At 34.1% G+C, this 18,145-nt stretch overlaps 1 protein-coding gene across 1 annotated transcript in view; it reads left to right on the forward strand.

Annotated features, from left to right (window-relative positions):
• Positions 1–18,145, forward strand: part of LOC106872341 (titin homolog) — a 66,459-nt gene that overhangs the window by 24,531 nt on the left and 23,783 nt on the right. The window contains exons 3-9 of the mRNA XM_014919291.2: positions 3,285–3,409; positions 4,145–4,229; positions 6,986–7,141; positions 9,277–9,363; positions 14,065–14,133; positions 15,234–15,317; positions 16,563–16,779. Of these exons, the coding sequence (XP_014774777.1) occupies positions 3,285–3,409; positions 4,145–4,229; positions 6,986–7,141; positions 9,277–9,363; positions 14,065–14,133; positions 15,234–15,317; positions 16,563–16,779 (823 nt within the window). The remainder of the gene's footprint in view (positions 1–3,284; positions 3,410–4,144; positions 4,230–6,985; positions 7,142–9,276; positions 9,364–14,064; positions 14,134–15,233; positions 15,318–16,562; positions 16,780–18,145) is intronic.

An 18,145-nucleotide genomic window follows, 5' to 3' on the forward strand; every position in this document is an offset into this window, starting at 1 on the left:
ACACACACACACACACACACACACACACACACACACACATGTACCACAATGTAACAGAAGCCACTTGATGAAAAGTTGGAGAAAATGGATTTTGAAATTTAAAATTGTTCCCAGCAGGTTGAAGCTGAAATATTTACTATTTCTGACCGTTAAGTGTCTTGTTATCATTCTCTATTTCAATATTGCAATAGCTCTGATTTGACTATATTAGCTGAGTTGAAATTATTTTGTTATTGGTACGTCACTTTATATCTTAGGGGGATCCTCATTACATTAGTTTCGTAGACTCTTTCTGAGATAATTTTATCCGATTTATTTACTGATATTTACAGATCATCCTGAATAAAATAACAAGCTACTCTAATAATTGTTGTGTAGCTATTCGATACTGGAGAGTATTGAAAGTACATGATCAATAGTTTCATGAACATGTTTACATAGTAACAACAGCAAAAACATTAATACGTTAATGAATTAATCCAAGACATTTTATAGTAAACCTGAATGTTTGCGTTAAAGCTAATATTTGTTGTCTAAAGTAATATTGACTCAATCAAATTTATCAAGCTAAACAGATACCACCCATTAGATGAACTCAGTACTAATACATTGCTTTATTCATTTAATTCCTGACATATTTATTCGTGCATATCATTAATACTTACAGAAACTTCAGCGAGTGCTACTTAGTAACGGATAAGCTCATAGAAACGAAGTGTGAAACTGTGATTCAGTTCTTGCTCGAACGCACGCCTACTTTACTTACGCAGTTAAAATTTTGGAAAGAAGACACGAATTGACAAAAATATGGTTTATGATAGGCCAAAACTGAAATGCAGTTTTAATCACTGGCTAATTTTTGTATATATTCAAAACAAAAATATATAGAGATATGAACATGGTAGGAGAAACTATAACTATCTGTGGTCCTTGGATGTAACTATTTCTTTTCCTTCTTGCTTCTATATTTCCTATGGGTAGATATAAACGATGCAATATCATTTTACTGCGTTATAAACGTATGACATTTTTACTAATTATTACTAACTTAAATATAATCGATATATATATAATCATTAAGCTAAAACAATTGTTTATCGGTCATGGCATCTAGGTCTTTCTGTAAAAGATTGGCTTTCATATACACATAATTAAATATTTTAATTTTGACCGGCAAACAATCGTTTTAGCTTAATGATTATATATATATATCGATTATATATTAACACATTATAGCCTCATCTCGTTAAACAAATAATCATCAGATTTTACAGCAGTACTAGCCACATTTTTGTTCTTACAGTAACGAAAGGAGTGTCCATATACATCACATTGTCTGAAAAAAGGTTGCACCTTCATTTTCTCGAAAAGGACCAATGGATCAGAAACAGTTCACATCCTCTTCAGAGGTTCGTTACCTGGGGAGTTTTCTGTGATAAGTTGGTTCTTATTCGCCTTAAAACTTTATTGCAGCCTTCCATTCCACTTTCATCTAAGTTCCCGAGTCTTTTACCAGTGTTTAATTTAACCAGTTCCTAGAAGTAACGTAGAACTTTACGTAACGTCGGAGTGATACTAATCCAGAGTCCACCTATAAGCTGATTGTGGACTTGAGGAACATTTTCAAGAAGGAAAATGTTATGATCTGTGCAAAAGTTCTTGTACCTCTCTACGTCAACTTCTTACATGGAGGAGAGCACACGCAAGATCACAGATAGAGATTATATAAGAACAATAACAATTGATTTTAGATCACTTCATAGCCTTAGTAAGGAGGTGTAACAGGTTTGGTATGTTATTTTAGATTTAGGGGGGGAAATAGATAGGCTTTGAGATCCTGGTGAAATTCACCCTCAAAACACGAAAACTCAAATTGTCATAAAATATCTTTGGATTGAGCTTTTCACTTAACTTTTTTATCATATTTTCTTTCTACTTTACGTATATGCACTTATTTGAGCAATTTAGTGTGAATGAATTTTTAATAAATGTTCACCCCCTCAGCCGCTGTATCCTAAGCTTATAAATTAGCTTTGAGATATTAATCTTTAATTTCTTGAAATTGTCTGCAAGTGTTGCATAAGTATGTTTGCGCTGAATGGCTATATTTGTATACGTTTCATAAATAGGAGACAGAAGCACTCTTAAGACGTATATTAACCTATAAATTGGTATTGAATGGGACTAGGTTGTCATGTTGCCCTTGCAAGATGTCTTCAAAGCCCCTATTCATGAAATATGTACAAATTCGATAGAGGGAGTGACTTTACTCGTGGATAAGCTCTATCCACGCACCTCAGACAGTGATGAGAGGGGTTGTAGATGTTCGTGTTGCTGTTTTTATTGTTGTGTTATATTTAGTCAGCCCTAATCAAGCAGATCTACAGTTTAAGACATCCGAGCTATGACCATCAAGCTTTTGCTTAAGGCATATTATATCCAGGACTATTATGTTATGTTTCTTTCTTTTAAAAAAACATCAGGCTGTGATTTGAGGGAGACTTGGTTGATTCTTTAAGTAGCTAGATACTAGAGGGTGTAGACATATTTACATGTGTAGTTCAATGTGACAGAAAATAAGTGGTTAATGTAAATAGGAGAGAAGTAATGACTGATCCCTTGAGAGATCCTGGAATAAGGAGAGTGGCTTGTCAGAAAAAATATTATTATTATATGCTGCAGCAGTGATATAGCAACGGATATTTTCTCAATGGAAAAGTAGACTCAGTATCAATAAAATATGTGGAAATATTGCTATACAATGGATATAGGTGGATATGTAGTAATAATGCTGATATTCGTTATAGTAACTGTAGAAGAGGCATCGAGAGAATACATTATAAGGCGATCGATTAGACTTATGAAGATTTTTCGATAAGGGAGGCAATTATCAATCAGGCAGAAAATTTAGCTATCCATCAGCGATTAATGGAAATTAATCTTAATTACGAAAAAATAATTAAAAAAACTATTAAACATTACTGAGGAAACCATTATCTCTGCACCAATATATGCATAAATCACAACTAGCCAAAGAGGAAACCTCTAAATAATTGCAAGACATGCTAGATATAGTTGTAAATTTCCCTCAAATCCCACCTTCTCGTCTTAAATATTGGAGAGACACATTAGGGAACATAACCTTAGTTACCCTAAAAGAAAAAGGGATGGTTACAGTCGAGATATTTTTGCTCATGGTCTGCTTGATCATAGCTGACTCGGACCTATTCGACATTAACAACATTCCAATAAATGATATCAAAATAAATACTCTATTTCTAAAGAATTTTCCAGAACAAAGCGGATCTCAACAGTATTTTCCTGCATCAAACACAAATTTTACCAAAGAAAATCTTGTCAAGACCCAATACCATCGAGGTATGGCGGATATTTTGCTGCAGAAGAGCAGGTAATGGCTACATTTGTTAAATATATCCCTGTTATAGACAATAAACTGTCTCCTTCAATCAGACATTTATCTCTTTTAATTTATGTTTGTTGTTGTTTTGTTTTTCGAAAATTAAAATTATAAAGAGATAATATTTCAACCACAAACCTTTAATTACGTGTGTAGAATATATTTCAAACTTTCTTCTCGCTACAACGGAACATTCATGTAGTCAACCGACATTCTAGAAATAACCGCCAAATATCCTTTAAGTTTACACAGTAGTGTCTTACAAAGGAAGGTCACAATAGATAATATAGATCTAGATGCACTATGCTTTAAACATTGCGATACTCACAACAAGAAAGCCTTTGGTTATAGGTCTACTTTAATAAAAGAACAAAAAAAAAGAACTGTGAGTGTATTTCAAAGGAATTCAAGTGATGCTGACCGAAGCAGCATAAAAGCAATTACAATGAAATGGTCTTGATTCTTGAAGTCTATGTCTGCCTCCTACAAAGACCAGAGTAGAAGAGCTAAAAACCTCTGGTGAGCCTAAAATGGAAGTTTCAATAGGTTATACTAATTTTCCTTTATTTACGTTGCCCAGAGTTTTGATATTTGCCATTAAAATAATTGTTTCTAAATAAAACACGTTTCAAAATAAATGAAACACTTATTTCTAAATAAAAATGTTTTCACATAATTTGTCTTCGGTCGACTTATTTTACTAATAATTACACTATTACCTTCTAGTGAAACGATAGAAGAAGAAACGAGCAAACAGAATGTTGGAAGAATTGAAAAGTTCGAAGAATATTGCAGAGAAGATAAAGAAAAGGTATGAGCTACTTAACAGTTTAAAAGCTGCCTATAAATAAATATAGGGTGAATAAAAGGTGATATTTGTCAGTGACTAATATCATTTTCCTATCATTTACCCGAAAAGTACAGGGAGCATCTCTGGACATGTTTCGTTTTTACTCTGACCTCATCCACGAGCGAAGAACAAACTTCACTATATTCGCTGAAGTAGTAAAGAAATAAATACAGTATTGAACATATGTTGGTGTAAGAAAAGAAAATTGCGGAATTCAATAATTCAAAGTAAAGTTATAACCTAGAATCCTTATTAGTTGTCATCACAAATAAGATATTATAAGAGAAGTCTTTCATACGGTAAGGTTATTTTTTATGTATTGCATACACATTTAAATCAGAACTATGTCGTTGGGAAATGTGAGTTATATAAAGATTTTTCTAATTCAATTTCTTACGGAACTCTTTTGATCTTTATTTTTCATTTCAGATCACATGAATAACGGGGCTGATTCTTGATAGCTTCGAACAACAAAATTATTGTACACTGAATATAGTAATATAGTCTTACTAAAGAACGTATAAATGTATTTTTCATGAGAGGTTTGTGATGTTGAGGTCAAGCAATTCGAAACAAGTGCAACACTGAGCTTTCATAGTCTTCAGATAAGAGATATATATTTGCTTCTTTTGACTAAATACAAAATTCATCATTAGTGTTGGAAAGAGGATATTTGTGGCGTAAGTGAAGTGGCTTCAATCAGAAATCGAATCTGGTTTTAGGATTCGGCTTATTTTTGTTCTGTGTTGCTAGAAGGGAAATAGTAAATAATGTTTGTTTTCTTGGCTATGTATGTTATCGTCCACATCTCCGGATTCTCAATGTAGTGGAGTCATTGATCAGGAATCGATATCAATTTGCTCAATAGTCAATTCAATTTGAAACAAATACAAAAGAACATCATCTTATACATTTGCTGAAAGTCTTCATAATATCCTTCTTCGTAAACATTTCGTAAATATCAACGTCGTAAAGTTCTTAAACCTAGGAAAGTTCTCGCTAATTCAATGATTAAAATATGATATCAGTAAACAATTTCAAGAAGCTAAGAAGTTATATGTTCGTTAATACATCCTACTCGTTACAGAGATGAATAGAAGATGACATAAGTTTCTTCTTTGAGTGAAGTCAGATATTAGTGATCTTTCCCAGCAAATCAAAAGTAATGAGGTCTGTTTGTATTTTCTTTTCAGCGAATTCAAAAGAAACTCCTTTAATCGACATGTTTATGATGATTTAATTTCTACTGACAGATAAATAGTTAATTGGTTCTCTTTCATCTGTATGGAACGTTATATTCTACAAAGACATCTGTAATATAGTAATTAATCTATGTATTATGATTGTCGTAAAATATAGCTTATTTAGAAATTGGTAATTGTTTCTTTCGGTCTGTACCTCTTAAATAGAAATTTCTAACTAATCCGAAATTTTCAACTACGGTAATTCTGATTAATTTAAAGGGGTCTTGGACTATTTATGTCCATTGCCAAGATATTCAGTCTTAGCAGGTTCGGTTTGCACAGCTGTATATAGAGTCTACGTTTATTTCTAACTTACTCTGAAAGCGGTTGGGCTTCTGCTTTCCTGAAGGATTTGTTGTTAAGAGAATTATTGGAAGAACTCGATAAATCCAACTACAGCGAATAATAAAGAATCTAATGTTTCAGCTCCAATATCTTCATCTAAGACTGAATAAAAGAGAGTTTACGCTTTGGTTATTGGCAAATTAGACAACTAAGTCTTGTATAAAGAGCTTTAAACTAGATACAGTGAGAGAAAAAGGTTGCACTATACGGTAAGATCAGGCTATTTTACCAAGCTCAGGTGTTATAACTTGTAGTGTGGTGATCTTCATTAGGATGACTTATGATTGATAAACAATATGGAGTTGAATAACGCATTAGTGTCCCTACAGTGCAATAGATTATCGGTTCACCTGCAATTCTGACAACTAAAATATCTTATTTTATTTAATTATTTAAAGTTACGGTGCTGCATCTTGAGCCTGTTTTGATTACCTTCAGAAGATCAAAGTTCGAATAGAATGCACCTTGTTCAGAGAGAAAGTATTTAATACTATATATGAATATAAAACGTTTTGGAGTGTGTCGTATAATTTATAATTCGATTGTATATTTATTTCAAATGAAAAATATAAATTGCCACGTCGGGAGATTTAAAGCAAATAATTACTTTAAAGAATTATTGGTTTCAGAGAAAGGGATATCGTGTTGTTTAGCTCTTTAAAAACAGGAAGACATGATTTATATGACTTATGACACTAGCAACGCAAATGAAAATTTATCTACAAACTGAAACTCAGCTTCAGTTAACAAAGAACGGTTCCTAGGGATATCATGGAAATGAGTAAATTACTGATATTCCTGCTAATGAATCGAAATTAACTTGCAGGGTCTGCTTACTGCGAGCTGCTTCTTTTGGATTCTCATCATTAAATGGTTTAATATAATGATTTACATAATACAGAGTGTAAGAGAAAGGAGCTCCAAGCTATCAAGCAGCTTGATTTCCATTTCTGGTGCGGTCATATTACTTCTTGCAAAGACCATTAATGTCTATGAGATAAGTATAAGTGATGGAAAACAACTGTCACTATAAACAACTGTTCACTTTAAATCTGATGAATGCTTGTCTGATCAAAACAATTTCTTTTTTAAATCATCGAATAAACAGTTCTTTTTATTTCCTTTCAGATGATGATGATATGCTTGCAAAAGTTACTGGCAACAGAACAACAAAATGGTCAACTTCCGGGTCAATTCTCTGTAGACTATTTCATAACAGAAATAAACAATAACATTCAGAATATCAAGACACAAAGTCAAATGAGAGACATTGATGATAAAATAGTAAGTACCAGTAACAATAACATTTTCCTACACTTATTTCTCTGAACAAGATATGTATTCTTGTTTTTATCACCATTCTAATTTTACCTTATCATTTCGAGTCAACGCTAAAACCGTTACGTAAATTCTGCAGCTGCTAGAAGCCAAAATACCTTCAAATTACATCCTATCATAGAATGTATTGTATAGTTTTGTCCTCGGCACATTACGCTTGGAAAAAACAAGATTTTTTATGAATTTGGAACGAGCTGTCCTTTGATCATAGCACTGGTCGTCAAGGCTGATTTAGAGATAAACAATAACAACCCTGCCAATTCCATATCTCTGATCTTAAGGAATTCATTAGATATAAGCAATACCATTTCTTTTGGATAAAATTATGAACAATAATTGTGAAACAAATAGTACTTGTAACGAACACCTACTCCAAGAAAATAGACATACCAAAATATGCCACATCTTAGAATATAGACTCGTTTAAAATCTAATGTCCCAGAGTTTAGTCTATTTAACATCTACTTCCCCAGACTATAATCCCATCCAGCATATAATTTCCATAATCTCACTCTTCTAACATGTTGTGTTCTATAATATACTTCAGCTCAACATATGTTCTATGATATACTTCTATTCAACATGTAACTTCTCATAATATAGTATCTCCCTTACAACATGTATTGTTCCGTAATATAGTCTTACCCAATTGAAATATCCGAGAAGATACTCCTACCCGTCGTGTAATGTCCTAGAATTTAATCAACCCACCCGACATTGAATCTTCCAGAACATAATTCCACGCACCATACAATGTTCCGTAATGATTATATCATATAGGCATCGCCTTCAGCCGAGAATAGCTCAACATTATGGAAGTGTTTGAACTCAGAACTCCTAGTTGGCAAAACAGTCGTCAATAACATAGTACGCTCACTGGTAACTGTACCTTCTTATGGTACCTGTTAACAACTAGAGCAGTGGTTCCCAAACTTTTTAGAGACGCAACCCACTATTTATGACACCAGTTTATGGCGACCCACTTAACTCTACTGGGTAAAAACATTAATGAAAGAAACAAATTTATTTCAGATTACATTTTCATTGAGGTCTGTGAGAAGGATGAGCCTGTTTCTTGCTACACTCAATAATAGAATTAACATCAGGTTCAATGCGTGATAGTTTCTATAGACTCTATTGATCCATCTACCGTCTAGCTGCTGTCTATTCCAATCATTTCATTGGCTGGTGATCACTCCGATACTTTTTTGAATAATTTATAAACTTATTAGTGAAATCCATACTGTCTTATTTATTTAAATGCTTTACTATTTATATTAAATGTGAAACAAAACATTTTATAACTGTTTCAACGTCTCCATACCCTATGGGCAGGTATTAACTCTAATATAAAACCTCGAAGCAATAACTGTTATCGGCTCGATTAGTGTTGTACTGCGCCTAGTTAAAGTTTTCTATAAATAGGTAAAAACAGACTTTTCCTTTTTACGATTACGTACGAATAAATAACTTGAGAAAATGACCACCTCTGATTTGTTAAGTTCGTGAAAAAAGCCTACTGCTTGATAAAACAACCAGTCTGGTATTGAAAACATGAGTCTTGAACTATCTCGATAGACAGCTTATGCGTAATTTTATAACTTTTTGCGACCCACTAGGATTCCGTTCGCGACCCACCAGTGGGTCGCGACTCATAGTTTAGGAACCACTGAACTAGAGTACCCGGGTTGGTAAGATCAGTGTTTATTTCATTTTGTTTTGTTTTTGATTTTCGTTTTTGCTATGGAGAAGCACATCACCGATGATGAAATGCGAACTATCATAGAAACGTTCTTCGTTCAGTGACTACTACCACCTTACTGCTTGGCTAGTATCAGCTCTCCTTCTAACTCACAATACACTCTGAACAGACTCAAAAGAAAAGCAAATATATTTTGTTCTCTTCTTACTACTCTTCATTTGTATCATCCATCATCTTTTTCTTTCTATTATCTCATGTTTTATTTTTCTTCTTTCATTTGTATCATTTATCATCTGTTTATTTCTTTTGTTTCGTGATACTTTCCATTTCTATCATTCATCATCTGTTTCTGTTTTGTTTTTTGTTTTTTTCCTTTTAGCATACAGAACGGGAGAAAATGTTCAGGAACGATAAGGATGAATTCTACCTAGAATTTGAACAAAAAAGAGCTTCTAAGAAAATTGCGGTAACATTCAATTCTGTTTTAACGAGATTTTCTTCCATACTTTCGAACAAGAATATTCTAATGAATTAATTAACTTCTATTGAAAATATGCATAGACTTATAGATAAGCCTTAAAAAAAGCAAAATTATTTATGATGAAATGATGGTAAAACCTCCTGTGGTTAGCTCCGTAAATTATCTAGTACGTATCACAGTGCATCGGTGCATCTTTGAGAGAGAGACAATAACACCAGCGATGGATACGTGCTGTCATGTCGCCAACATCAACCCAGTGTGTCGGAGCTGTTATGAAGCTGAAATGCTTGAAACGGAGAATGAATTTTCGCACTAATACCTAAACATTTTGTTGGATTTTTAACTTGTAAAAAGATAGTTATTCGGTTAGAAATCATAACCATAGGTTATGGAAGCTCATACTCACTAACGCTCTCAAACTAGTTGACAACCCTCAAGTCGTTCCTATTTGGTCTCTTCTAGAGAAATTACAAGTATCAAAGTATTCACTTTATCCAATCTTTTTACTTAAAGATTGCAATTTACTGGAATTAATTTCCTGTTCAGAAGTTATCCTTCAACATTCTGCTCTAAAATCACCAAATCTTCAGGGTTTGTAGGAGCTTAGATTATATGATAGGTACTATCTTTCCTCCCAACACCAAAGAATAAAATTAATATTTCAAAATGTTCAGAAATCTTTCAATTGTTATCTTCTTAAACCCTTAGCAGAAAGTAGATAAAAGTTTTATATGTTTATCGATTCTAAATTGAGTGTTGAAAGATAGCAAAAGGGAAATATAGCAGGACATTTATATATTTTTGTCTTGGGCCAGAGATGGAAATGGTAAAAATGAAATTCATGAAATAATTTTTCATGAGAGGTTCGTAAATGGTCAGATTTTGAGAAGACACACTTTACAGATCCCTTTTATGTTAATCTTAAGCAAGCCTTTGGCTTGACATGCTTTCTTTTACTCGATATGTACGGCAATTTAGTTGTAGCTAACCCAGTCAACTAACTGGTCGATTCTATATCAGAAACAATGTAAGATGGAGGTAGAAAGTTTGAAAAACCGTTTTCTAGGATTCCTTACAAATTTATATTATCAGTTATAAACTATACACCAAGCAAATATTGTCAAGAATACAATTCCAACAGTGTGGATGAAATATCAGATGCCGTAGAACACCAAACTGCATGCTTCACTATAACTAGTTGGTTTATCTGTTGTTCTGAGTTCAAATACTGTGGGAAGCTTCTAGACCCTTCCTTTCTACCAGCATCAACGAATTAAGTTTTATGTTATACTGAGCTGTGTTCAGTGTTATACCGGGCTTTAGTCAATCATATATACACAAAATAAACTGAACTCAAGCAATGAAAGGTATCAGTTAAACTTGCTGTGCAACTCTATGTGCAACTCTATTATCGAAGGAGAAAACATGTTAGAGATTGGCAACAAAATAGAATCAGCATGGCTAATAATGAAGGAACTAATACATGGTCACTCAAGCGGCTGGAAGTAGCAGCCAATTTCACTTAACTCACAGCCTTTCTTCCATCTTTAAAAAAAAAAGGTAGGACAGATTAGAAAATGTAATACTAGAAGTACAAAACAATAGCATGACCGATGCTGGAACAACTTTGATTATGAGCTAGCTTAATAAGAACTGATCTGTACTCCCTAGAACGAAGGCGAGAAAGATATGCTGTGATATAAATCTCGAAAATCCTGGAAGGACTTGTACCAAATGTTGGCATTGAAAGTTTCACAAGCACCAAAACGGAGTGTCACTGCATAGTCCCAATGATCCCAACATCGCCATCAACATACAAGACCAGATACTGCTATATATTGGGTTTCAAGGGATTGCAGCTTTTCAATATCCTCCCAAAAAAGTCTGAGAGGAGTAGATGAGGTAGACGTAGGTATATTCAAAACAAAACTGAATTTCTTCCTATTAAGAGTTCCCGATGAACCTACCTCGCGGTAAGAAACGCAAATGAAGGCAGCAACATTGAATTCATTCACTAGCTGCCACATATCAGAGGAGATTTTCCTGTAATGAAAGTATAGCAAAATAAACGGCGGTTCCCCAGCTGAGCCACAGCTCTCGAGCTGAATCTAGCAAAAGAGTATGAATTAGCGCTAAGCATGCTGTTATACTTACTATGTAATTTTTGTTGTCAGATAACCTGAGGAAAAAACTTAGTAAATTAAAGTCTTAAAATGTCACCTAGTAATAGGAACCCAACAGGGTTGTCACCAAATAAAAGGAACTCAACAGAGACTTAATTGAAGCAGTATAAACAAAGGAGGAGAGAACTGCTTACTCAGAGCAAAATAGGCAACGAGAGTAATGTTTGATGTAAGAAAAATACATTGCAAGATGGAAATAGTTTATGAGAAGTGAGTAGTCATGGCAACTGGACTTCTAATGAAATTAACAAATGATATTTTTCTTTCCCCAGACAATCTCATACGATGGAGAAAGTATGGAAATGAGAGAATATAACGCAGTGAACCAAACTAGCCGTTATATTCTTTCTGTCTGAATTCTTAGTGTCTGTTATGGTACAAATATTTAAGTCAAACTAATGACTGAGCTATTATTCCAAACTCTCCTTTAAATTCCACCCCAACGTTTAAAATGGATGGACACATTATATAATGTATTCCTTCATACATAATATCTAAATGAAACTACGGAATAGTTTCAACTGCAACGCCTTGATTATGGATCTACTCGGTCATAGCTAACCCGAAACCAAAGAACAATATTAACACGATGTTGTGAGTGATTTTGAATACCCGTCAGTTGGCAAGGAAAGTGACAGTTATGAAGTAGCCACCAGTATTTAATCTAGAAGGAAGAACGAAAGTAATTAAACCGTATCTTTGAGTACAGGTGATAAATTAAACGTGATGAGGAACGTGAAAAATGGTGGCAGAAATAAATATTTCCCTTTTTCTTTCCTAGTCTAAGGACTATCCAACAAATAGTTGTGAGGACAGATAATGATGATGCTATAAACCTATTAGAGCCTACTCCTCTTGGCGATTGAAAATATATGCTTCATTAATAACTGACTGATGCATGAAGAGAGAGAGTGGCTTTAGCCCAGAATACTATTTAGCGAGTAAGAAATGAAGTGGTACGGTCATATAGCACGATGCCATAACACTCCACGTGGATAAACCCCCTGTAAAAGAGATGCAGGAAGACAACAAACGGGAGGGTTGAGCAACATCAAGGAATGAAGATGGTGGAAAACATGAGGCTAGTTGATGATTGGAAAAGATGGAGGAAAATTTCGATTCTTGCTATACCAACAACTTCTCTAGGCTATAAATTTTCATTGATTGAATATTTATTACCTCACGACCAGTTGTCATAGTTATATATTGGTCGTTAGCAAGTAAACATGAAACACAGCAAGTTTGGATTTGCCACTGCACAGCTAATGAATTGATTACTGATCTCCAACAGAGAACAGATAAAAGCTTCGTATTTAATCTGACTGGAATATATCACTCAAGCGGTAAAATAAAGTTTAAGTAACAAAATCAGGTTACCTAGCTCTTTTGAAATTTCTTTAATAAAGGCTCTCGCAGCAACAGAGTGCAAATTTAACAATAGAGGGAACTCACGTTCATAATTCCTGCTGATAACCCTCTAAAGCAGATACAGTTATTTTTTATGTATTATTATGGAGGAAGGGTGGAGGCGCAATGGTCCAGTGGTTAGGGCAGCGGACTCGCGGTCGTAGGTCACAGTTTCGATTCCCAGACCGGGCGTTGTGAGTGTTTATTGAGCGAAAACACCTAAAGCTCCACGAGGCTCCGGCAGAGGATGGTGGCGAACCCTGCTGTACTCTTTCACCACAACTTTCTCTCGCTCTTACTTCCTGTTTCTGTTGTGCCTGTAATCCAAAGTGTCAGCCTTGTCACACTGTGTCACGCTGAATATCCCCGAGAACTACGTTAAGGGTACACGTGTCTGTGGAGTGCTCAGCCACTTGCACGTTAATTTCATGAGCAGGCTGTTCCGTTGATCGGATCAACTGGAACCCTCGACGTCGTAAGCGACGGAGTGTCAACAAAAAAAAATTTATGGAGGAAGGGCGGCGCCTATGATCCTCTTCAGTGCCTCCGAGAGTGACAGAGGAGAGGTAAGAAGAAAGTTACCTTCAGATTGAATACCTGGCCTGAATGTCTTCCATAGACTAGACTCTGCTAAAGGCACTCAGTGTTCATGTGTTGGTGTTAAAGCGGGTGACGATTAAATCTACGGTCTTATGGCGCTAAGTAACTCAAAAATGGCACACTTCTCTTATAAAACTAGAAATTGCAATAATCATACATCATAACTTTTTTTCTCAGATGAATTGTTTGTACTGTTGTTTGTTTCAATACCTTGGGTGCGTTGCTGATATTATATTTCAATTAGGTGATCGGTATTCTCGCCAATCATCTTGAAGAGTTATTCTTAAGCTCTTTCAGCGATAGAGCCTAGAGCCTATAATTAACTACCATGTAACAAAAATACATTGGTGAGAACATCAGACCCAGTAGTTAAAATGTGCCAGTTAAAGCACTATCAGCAACACATTGATGATGGAGATAATATTCAGAAAACCAACATCCTATGTTAAAACTATTCAGATATAGAGGACCAATTTTGTTTTTCTATTTGTTTCAGCGCCAATATCAAAAAGAAATGAAAAAAATTGGGAAAAAATTATCGGAAGAAAATGTTGATTCTTCAGTCGTAAGACAAAATTATTATCTATTTTCAAAATTTCATATTTAGTAAATTGCCATACTTCATGCAATTAGTACATTTCTAATCTTGAAATATATTTCTATAATTATAGCATCAAGCAAATTTTCGAGTTCATGTATTTTAATCTAGTAAACACTTCTGTACTCTGTTTATTCATGTACATATTTGCTGAAGTTGCAGTGCTTTTCCTTCTATGAATGTCTGACGGGCTGCACTGTGAAATGGTAATAAACAAGCACATTGCTATTATGGTAACAAATTATCACATCACTGTCATAGTAATTATTACATACGCGTTATCACTTTTGCAACGTGATTTTAAATGTTTACATTATAGTAAAATATATGGCATTATGTCTTTGTCGTTGCAAACAATTATCACACTTGTCACTTAATTTATCGTTATTATAAACTATTATGTGGTTGTCGTAAACATCACATCATTGTAGTAAATTATCCAATATGTATCGTAATTAAATATATCACACTTGTACTATTGTCATAAATCGCATTATTATGATGATTTATTACATCTGTACGATTGTTTGAAAACACTACAGAAATAAATTATGAGAATTCTATCATTGTAGCAAGCTACAACAGTTGCATGATTGCAGTAGGTTACCATATTTATTACTTTGCAATAAATTACACTGGAAAATATCACATTTCAACACATATCGTTGCAACAGATAACATTGCTCTATAACACATGATAACATACTTTATAGATTGACAGAATCGTTAGAGTATCGAATTAAATGTGGTTCGGTATTTACTTTCGACCATTTATATTCTATGTTCAAATCCTACTGAGATCAGTTTTACCTTTCCTCCTTCTAGGGGTCAGTAAATGAAAATGCAAAATACAGTGACGACTTATATCCTTATGAAGCATCATAGATGCGGCTTGAATTATAATAGAAAACTAAAACGGTTCAAGAATTGATTGTGTTATTGTTATAAATAAAAAGGCTTCAATCAACTACACTTGAACGTCTTTTAATACTAACCATGTACTTAGACAAAACCTTACATTCCCTTATTTATAGAATTATTTTCTTTCCTTTCAATTCATGATTTAGATTGACAGAATAAACAGCGTGTTACTTAAAGTAGAATCAGAGATTGCGATGAACAACGACACCAGTCAGAAGGAAATGATGCAGGCAAGACATTTATTTGTTTATTCTATGGATCTACAGGTCTACTTTTACAATTCTCTATAGGTCTAATTTTACTCTATAGGTCTAGTTTTAATCTATAGGTCTAATTTTACTCTATAGGTCTAGTTTTAATCTATAGGTCTAATTTTTCTCTATAGGTCTAGTTTTAATCTATAGGTCTAATTTTACTATACTCTCAACAAATTGTGAGTGCTCGATACCTTATCTTGGAATTCGAGAGTTCATAAACGAAACAAACAAATATTTGTCTCTCGGGATCTTGCTGGTGGCGCCTTCGGTAGGTTACCGATAAAAGCGTTACAATTCGTCAGACAGAATAAGTCTACTTAAAAATCAGGTATAAATCAAAAACAAACATAAAGCTCTACACGATGTGAGAGAGAGCCTCACAAAAATTTAAAAGAAATGTCCAGGATATACGTGCATGTGCGTGTGCTCGTGTGTGTATAAATCCAGGTGTAATCTGGATTATGTTTACGTCAGTGTGATAAGATGATCCCCAAATAAATAATATCTAAGTTGGATACAAGCCACAATGAAATATAAAAAAAAAGCACAACTGAAAAAGGCAAAAAATCAGTGTGCTGGACATTGTAGAAGAAGCAAAAAAAACAATAGTTGACTTTTTGGAAAATGGTCCTTCATCAAATCAGAAAAAGGGAGAAAGGAAACAAGACGACGAGAAGAGAAAATGGAATGAAAAACATGGTGTTTGTTCAGAGTTGTATACTCAATCACATCTTACGCAAACTTCATTTGACGACACTACCTTCTACTATATTCGCCTGTCATTCTTACTTACCTTACTTTTACTCTCCTTTGCCAAAAAAAGAACATATTTATTCTCCAATTTCATTTTCGCAATTCCAGTATGTTACAGCCCTGAACAAACATGTCATACCACTCATTTTCTCAAGCGTGTAAATACAGAAAAACCAAAAGAAAGTAATTAACTTTTAAATCATAATTAGACAAATATTAAGGCATATTTCACAAAGTGTTTTGCTGTTTTTATTTCATTCGTAACAATTTGCTGTTTTGGGTTTATTATTTGGGGATAGTTGAATGATTAATTCTCAAGTTACAAAGAAGCTCTAATCGATGTTTGATAATGATAACTGATGATAACTTCTTTTTTAGAAACTGAATGATTTTGGTCCACGAATTTTCAAAGTTAGCTATTTGACAGAATAACTAAATTGCTCATTGTTGCAATTCCTTCTTCAGAACCTCGATACAAGACAGTTAATTCGTCAAACAGCAGCCGAGAAGAAGTTACTGCGGGAAAAAGAAGAGAAAGATGGTGTAGAGAATACAGTTAATCTGGTTTGTGATTTGCTTAAACAACTTGTAAGTTCAGGAGAAATATCTGATCACCAAAACAAACAACTTATGGATGAATTTAGGACCGACGTGGATGCCAAAAAGAAACAACTCGATGATAGTAAGAAACTTTTTGTTGTCAGGATAATAATAACTCTGTTTCTTTATCTATCTCTTTTTCAACCATGTATGTATCTTTGTAAATGTAGCACTGCGTATATGAGATGTACGGATGTAACACTTGACTGATTGGTTAAGAACCACGAGGTCTGCCATTTAATCTCACTGCATCGCATCACAGCCTTGGACTTACCCACGCCTCGTGAGAAAAGTTAGGCCGATGGAAACCCATCGCATGGACTGTATCTATAATTTAAATGGCCGATCATGTAACTTGTTAATTCTGTTAAAGGTACAAGTATCTGTGGAATTTTTTTACTCAGCCGCTTACACTACAATTCAGTGAGTAGATGGATCTGTTCTTTGAACGACTGGCATACGTAACGTCAAAAGAGACGCGAGATATATTTATTATATCAGATGTAGGAGTTTGTGTGTTTTCGGTCGATGCTTTACCTTTTATTTTTTTACTTTTTATGTTTCAGTCGTTAAACTGCGGTCATGCTGGAGCACCGCCTTGAAGGGTTTAGTCCAACAAGTTGACACCAGTACTGTTTCCTTAAAGCTTCTTACTTATTCTGTCTGTCTTTATTTGCTTAACCGCTAAGTTATGGGGACGTAATTACACCAACACCGGTTGTGAAGCGGTGGTGGAGGACAAACACAAGCACAAAGATACACACATAGAAATTATATATAAATATATATATATATATATATATATATATATATATATATATATATATATATATGTTTATAAACACGATGGGCTTCTTTCAGTTTCCGTCAACCTAATCCACTCACAAGGCTTTGGTCGGCCCGAAACTTAAGTAGAAGACACTTGCTCAAGGTGCCACCCAGTGGGACTGAACCCAGAACTATGTGGGCTGAGAAGCAAACTTCTTAGCACACAGACAGTATCGCGTGGCTGTGTAGTAAAAACGATAGTGTACAAAGTTTATTCAGTTGACGCAGTTTTTACGATTTGCTTATGCCTAACTATAACTGACCAAATGGTTATCGAGATTAACAGTTTGGCCCTTGCTAATTCAAAGACCAAGTTTCAAGTAATATACTAATAATGATAATAATAGTCTTTTCTACTATAGGCACAAAGCCTGTAATTTGCGGTGGGTGGTAAATCAATTACATCGACCCCAGTGCTCAACTAGTACTTATTTGATAGACCCCCAAAGAATAAAAATCAAAATAATAATGATGATGATGATGATGATGATGATGATGATGATGATGATGATGATGATAATAACAATAATAATAATAATAATGGTAATAATAATGGTAATAATAATAATGATGATGATGATGATAATGATAACAACAACAACAACAACAACAACAACAAC

Source organism: Octopus bimaculoides, chromosome 2, assembly GCF_001194135.2.
Source record: "Octopus bimaculoides isolate UCB-OBI-ISO-001 chromosome 2, ASM119413v2, whole genome shotgun sequence".
Classification (NCBI taxonomy): domain Eukaryota; kingdom Metazoa; phylum Mollusca; class Cephalopoda; order Octopoda; family Octopodidae; genus Octopus; species Octopus bimaculoides.